This window comes from Myotis brandtii, unplaced genomic scaffold (genome assembly GCF_000412655.1).
Source record: "Myotis brandtii unplaced genomic scaffold, ASM41265v1 scaffold114, whole genome shotgun sequence".
NCBI classification, from domain to species: Eukaryota; Metazoa; Chordata; class Mammalia; order Chiroptera; family Vespertilionidae; genus Myotis; species Myotis brandtii.
The window spans coordinates 305,890-312,606 of record NW_005353927.1 but is presented as its reverse complement, the minus strand read 5'-3'; the positions used below and the strand labels follow the sequence as shown (position 1 = coordinate 312,606).

General features: G+C 55.2%; 1 protein-coding gene across 1 annotated transcript in view; it reads left to right on the top strand.

Annotated features, from left to right (window-relative positions):
- Window positions 1–6,717, top strand: part of PRKD2 (protein kinase D2) — a 38,764-nt gene that overhangs the window by 16,351 nt on the left and 15,696 nt on the right. The window contains exons 11-15 of the mRNA XM_005857853.2: window positions 1–104; window positions 2,631–2,683; window positions 2,821–2,893; window positions 3,870–3,976; window positions 5,162–5,323. The exon at window positions 1–104 is cut by the window's left edge and continues 32 nt beyond it. Coding sequence (XP_005857915.2) covers window positions 1–104; window positions 2,631–2,683; window positions 2,821–2,893; window positions 3,870–3,976; window positions 5,162–5,323 — 499 coding nt within the window. The remainder of the gene's footprint in view (window positions 105–2,630; window positions 2,684–2,820; window positions 2,894–3,869; window positions 3,977–5,161; window positions 5,324–6,717) is intronic.

The window sequence follows — 6,717 nt, the reverse complement described above, 5'->3', positions numbered from 1 at the left end:
ACAGGGGGCCGAGGCCGCCCGGGGCTGGGAAACAGCCATCCGCCAGGCCCTGATGCCCGTCATCCTCCAGGATGCGCCCAGCGCCCCAGGCCACGTGCCCCACAGTAAGTCCCCCGTCCGAGAGGATGGGTCGGGGAGGGCTGGCGTGGGGTCTGGGAAGGGAAGAGCCAGGGGGAGGCAGGGAGTGGCACAGGACTCAGAGGCCTGGGCCCAAACCTTCATAAAGGCCTGCACTTGGTGGGTGGCTTTGGGCGTGTCACTTTCTCTTTCTGAGTTTTGTCGGGTGGTGACAACTTCTCCGAATTGTGAGTTTAGACATTTTTATTTAAAATATGTTTTTTTATTGATTTTTAGAGAGAGAGGAAGGGAGATAGAGATAGAAACATCAGTGATGAGAGAGAACCATTGATCGGCTGCCTCCTGCACACCCCCCACTGGGGATCGAGCCCGCAACCCGGGCATGCGCCCCTGACTGGAATCGAACCCGGGACCTCCTGTTTCCCAGGTCGACGCTCAACCGCTGAGCCACACCAGCTGGGCGAGTTTAGACTTTTTAATTCATACATTTACTGAATGCCCCCTCTGCCTGCCTCTGCTGGATAGTGATGGGGACACAGCTGTGACCAGGGCAGCCCAGCCCCTGCCCTCACGGGGGAGATGGAGCTGCCTCTAGGTGTGATGCCTCATAGCGAGCAACAGGGCTGGGATATGGGAACCAGAGGGCTGCAGAGGGCCAGGAAGGTGCCTGGCCCAAACTGAGTATCCAGAAGGGCTTCCTGGAGGTGGCAACATCTGGGCTGAGACCTGGAAGCTGAGGAGGGGCGAGATAGGGGGAAGCAAATGGGAAATGATGTCGCGCAGAGGCGAAGGATGATCAGAGAGTGCCAGGAGGCCAGCCTTCTGGAGCTTATAATCCAGTGTGGGCGGCAGACATTAATCAGATCATCTGGTACAATGACAGCTGAGACACAGAACACGCGCTAGGGCAGTGATGGCGAACCTTTTGAGCTCGGCGCGTCAGCATTTTGAAAAACCCTAACTTAACTCTGGTGCCGTGTCACATATAGACATTTTTTGATATTTGCAACCATAGTAAAACAAAGACTTAAATTTTTGATATTTATTTTATATATTTAAATGCCATTTAACAAAGAAAAATCAACCAAAAAAATGAGTTCGCGTGTCACCTCTGACACGTGTGTTAGAGGTTCGCCATCACTGCGCTAGAGTCATCTGACATGGCCCCAGGAGTGAGACTGAGACTGAAAGATGAGGAGGATTTTTAAAAATGTTTTTAGCCCTGGCTGGTTTGGCTCAGTGGATAGAGCATCAGCCTGCGGACTGAAGGGTCCTGGGGTCGATTCTCATCAAGGGCACATGCTCGGGTTGCGAGCTCGATCCCCAGTAGGGGGCGTGCAGGAGACAGCCAATCAATGATTCTCATCATTGATGTTTCTCTCCCTCTCCCTCTCTGAAATCAATAAAAAAAATTTAAAAATATATATTTCTCTCTGTCTTTCCCTCTCTCTTCCACGCTCTCTAAAAATCAATGGAAAATATCCTTGGGTGAGGATTAAAAACGTTTGTATTGATTTTAGAGAGAATGGAAGGGAGAAGGAGAGGGAGAGAGAAACATCAATTGATTGCCTCCCCTATGCATCTTGATCAGGGATCGAACCCGTATGTGCCCTGACTGATAATCGAACCGGTGACCTTTCGGTGCATGGACGATGCTCAACCAACTGAGCCACACTGGCCAGGGCAGGAAGAGGATTTTTAAATTAAGTCCATAACAAGGGAAAGGGGGCATTCCTGGCAAAGGGAACAGCACGTGCGAAGGCCTGGAGACAGGAGAGAACTTGCTATATCTGAGGCGCAGCAAGGAGACCAGTGTGGTGGGGACACACAGCAGCAGAGTAGGGCTTCAAGTCAAAGAGGTAGACCCTGCCTGAAAGGCCATGAAAGGTGCCTGGGCTTCCTCCTGCGGGTACTGGGGAGCCAGGGCAGGTTCCCAGCAGGGGATGGACAGGGTCAGGGATGTGCTTCAGCAGGATCCCTCTGGCTTCCCTGTGGAGGGTGGATAGGAGAGGGCAGGGCTGGGGCAGGGAGGTGAGGGGAGAGGCTGAGCATTGACGTCTCAGTGGGGAGGGGAGAGACATTGAAATGGCAGAAGGACCAGGACTTTGGAAATGTCTGGTCTCGTTGGGCATGTCACTTGTGGGCAGGGGGGCAAGTTCAGGGGGAGATGCTGGAGTCAGTTTGGACTTTCCCCCGGAGCCTCAATTTCCTCCTCTATAAAATGGGACCGGCCGGCCTTGCTTGGCGCTGAGATCACAGGGTGAGATGCTCAGCGAAATCATTCGTGACATCACCTCTCCTTCCAGCCCCTCAGCACATGGCATTTACCCGCCCCTCTGGCCCTGAGAGGGAGGTCCTCATATTATACCCATTCTCCAGATGAGGAGACTGAGGTTCGCAGTGGACAAGTCAGTAGCCTGAAGTTGCGCCTTGGACGCCTGGATTCGGACCTGGGTGGTCAGGCTCCAGAGGCTGCCTTTGGAGCTACGGAGGAATAGAATCCCGAGCCCGGGGTCCCCTCAATCCGCCTCTCCCCTCCTCTCTCCCCCCAGGACAAGCTTCTCTGAGCATCTCCGTGTCTAACAGTCAGATCCAAGAGAATGTGGTGAGACCCCTGCCCACACCCCAGGGCCCCAAGGATGTCTTCCCCGTTTCATACTCCCCCCGTTCTCCCGCCCTCTCCGGTCTCCTCGAGCCCCATCTCCATTTGCAGCCCTGACCCTCCCTGTCCCCGCCCTGCAGGACATCGCCACTGTCTACCAGATCTTCCCGGACGAGGTACTGGGCTCGGGGCAATTCGGAGTGGTCTATGGCGGTAAGGACACTTCCGTGCTTCCCCGGAGGGGTCCTGGGGGTTTCTGGGCTCCAGACCTTCCCGTCCGATGGGCCCGTGTCACCTCCTGTTCTGGTTGATTAGGAAGCTAGATCCTGGGGACAGGGTCACGGGTCTCCTTTTCCACCGGGAAACGCCAGTGCGCTTTCTCCCGGTCTGAACAGGGAAGACAGTCCTGTGCTCTGACTGGCTACAGAGCTAGAGCCTAGATTCTGCATCGGCCCTGGCCCGTTTGGCTCAGTGCATCCATCCATGTTTTTGTTCCGGCCCTCCGGTCCAGTTTAAGAACCCATGGTCGCCCTCGAGTCAAAAAGTTTGCCCACCCCTGGATTCTGCATCTTTTAGCGTCGGTCTGCGGACTGAAGGGTCCCGGGTTCGATTCCGGCCAAGAGCACATGCCTGGGTTGCGGGCTCGGTCCCCAGTAGGGGGCATGCAGGAGGCAGCCGATCAATAATTCTCTCTCATCATTGATGTTTCAATCTCTCTCTATCCCTCTCCCTTCCTCTCTAAAATCAATAAAAATATATTTAAAAAAAATAGATTCTACATCGATTGGCTGCCTTCTGCAACCCCCCTCCGGGGATCAACCCTGCAAACCGGGCGTGTGCCTGGCCAGGAATCGATAGACTGGCAACCTCCTGTGCACAGGACTGCTCCTCGCAACCAACGGAGCCACACGGGCCAGGGCTAGACCTAGATTCTGATTGGTTGTCAATCTAGTTTCCCATGTAATAGAGTCCCCTCCTTAGAAATCTGTCATTCCCTTCCTTCAGTCCACGTTCATTCCCAGGGCCCCGCCCCTTACGTCTCCCCTAGGGGCCCCTCAGAGCCCGTCGATGGCCTTCCATCCCCTCCGCCCAGTGCTGGGTGTGTCTCTGTGGTTGGGGCGGGGTCCCTCCTGCCAGGACTGCAAGGTCCTGCTCCCCTCATCCTCCGCCTCCCCTACTCCCTGCCCAGGAAAGCACCGGAAGACCGGCCGGGACGTGGCGGTTAAGGTCATCGACAAACTGCGCTTCCCCACCAAGCAGGAGAGCCAGCTCCGGAACGAAGTGGCCATTCTGCAGGTGACCACTGGGGCCCGGGGTCCAGCGCTCCCCCCCTCCCCAGGAAGGTGCTTCCTGGAGGAGGGAATATGCGTGTTGAGACTGAGGGTGGACCAGGTGTTCTGAGCAGAGGCCCAGCCTGTGCACAGGTCTGGAGGTGAGAGGCAACGTGACATTTTCCAGGCATGTGAAGGCGTCCGGGGTTATGAGGTGGCTCATGGGGTGGGCGGTGAGGCAGGGAGGCAGCTGGGGCCACACACCCTGGGCTTCTCCTAAGGCAGCGGTTCTCGACCTGTGGCTTCCTGGAGGAGGGAATATGCGTGTTGAGACTGAGGGTGGACCAGGTGTTCTGAGCAGAGGCCCAGCCTGTGCACAGGTCTGGAGGTGCGAGGCAACGTGACATCTTCCAGGCACGTGAAGGCGGCCGGGGTTATGAGGTGGCTCATGGGGTGGGCGGCGAGGCCAGGGAGGCAGCTGGGGCCACACACCCTGGGCTTCTCCTAAGGCAGCGGTTCTCAACCTGTGGGTCGCAACCCCTTTGGCGGTCGAACGACCCTTTCACAGGGGTCGCCTAAGACCGTCCTGCATATCAGATATTTACATGACGATTCATAACAGTAGCAGCATTACAGTGATGAAGTAGCAACGGAAATAATTTTATGGTTGGGTCACAACATGAGGAACTGTATTTAAAGGGCCAGAAGGTTGAGAACCACTGTCCTAAGGGAACTGGGGAGCCATGGAAGCATCTCCAGCAAGTCAGGGGCAGAGGCAGAGTGGGCGGAAAGGGGTGGGACTAGAGCCCCAGGAGGAGGCTGGGTGGGGACCTGGGCGGGGGAGATGGGCTCAGGCCAGGCCAGAGCTGGGGGAAGAGGGAGGAGGCACAGATTTAAAAGACAGATATACAGAGATTCTTCCCATTTCTCCACTCTCCGCCTGCCTCCCTCCCACCACCCCGGCCCTCACCAGAATTGTGTGATGTAAAGTGCGATCCTTCTGGACACCTGGGGGTGCAGCCCGGCCGTTCGGACTGGGCCCGTGGGAAGCCCCTCCCCTCCCCCAGCGACACCCCCAGAAAACGAGCTGCTGTTCAGGCACATCCTTCCTCTTGTTTGTCATCCCTCTGCTCCCCTAACTTGTCCTCTGGGGTCCCAGTTCGGGGGTGACCTGGGCCCTGACCCCCCCACGCCCTCCCTCCCACTCCAGAGTCTGCGGCACCCGGGGATCGTGAACCTGGAGTGCATGTTCGAGACGCCCGAGAAGGTGTTCGTGGTGATGGAGAAGCTGCACGGGGACATGTTGGAGATGATCCTCTCCAGCGAGAAGGGCCGGCTGCCCGAGCGCCTCACCAAGTTCCTCATCACCCAGGTGCGCCCACCCTGCCCCCGCACCTCCCTGCCCGGCTCCCACCTGCCCGGGGGCAGCCGTCCCCTGGGAGAGGCCCTCTGTGCCCAGAAGGTCGGGCGGACACTGAGCGGGAGTCACAATAGCGGATAATAGAAAACCATAACAGATTAATCATAACAACAGGAAAAATAACGGAAATAGTAATCTATAATAATAAAAGTATAATATGCAAATTGACCAAACAACCGAACAACAGAACGACCGTCCGGATGACCTTCCGGACGACCCCGCTGTGACATGCACTGGCACCAGGCCAGCCAAGGCGGGTGCGATTGGCCGGGGGGCCTTGCCATCGCCCCACGATCGCCCCACAGAGGGAGGCCCAGGCCATCCTCCGTGTGGCAGTCGATCATGGAGGCCCGGCCTCGGGACCTTACCTGAGGGACCCCGAATTGCGAGAGGGGAGAGGGCACAGGCCGGGCTAAGGTGCACTGGACCTCTAGCTGTAAAGTAATAGAGTAAAAATAGGACAGACCATAGAGCAAGCGTAGCAACATAATAGGAAATAAGTAGAAAACAGTAGTCATCGTAAGAGTTATTACTGCAGTCATGCCCCCCATAGCGACGTGTCAGTCATCAGTGGACCGCACACACGACCGTGGTCCCATAAGATTGCCATGGGGCTGCAAAGGCCCTACTGCGAGTGACATATGTCGTAGCGCCATGCAGTACCCTCGTGTGTGGGCAGTGCTAGTCGTCTGAAGGCACGGCTCCTGCAATCATGTATACCGCATAAGGCGCTATGTGTTACTGGTTTATGTGCTGACTGTACTACCCTTTTTATCACTATTTTAGAGTGCACTTTTTCCTCTTTCTACTTATAAAAAAAGTGTGCTGTGAAACAATCCGCCGTGTTACCCGGGCAACAGCCTCATACATCTCATGTTTACCACGTCTTTTCAACACATCGTTTTTTTTGTTGTTGTTGTTTGTTTGTTTTTTTAAATATATTTTATTGACTTTTTACAGAGAGGAAGGGAGAGGGATAGAGAGTTAGAAACATCGATGAGAGAGAAACATCAATCAGCTGCCCCCTGCACACCCCCTACTGGGTATGTGCCTGCAACCAAGGTACATGCCCTTGACTGGAATCGAACCAGGGACCCTTCAGTCCCCAGGCCGACGCTCTATCCACTGAGCCAAACCGGTCAGGGCTTCAGCACATCGTTTTGTCTTGTGTTTGATTTAATCTCAGGTCGTTTTGTACAGTCACGTGCTGTAGAGCAGTGGTTCTCAACCTTCTGGCCCTTTAAATACAGTTCCTCATGTTGTGACCCAACCATAAAATTATTTTCGTTGCTACTTCATAACTGTCATGTTGCTACTGTGATGAATCGTCATGTAAATATCTGATA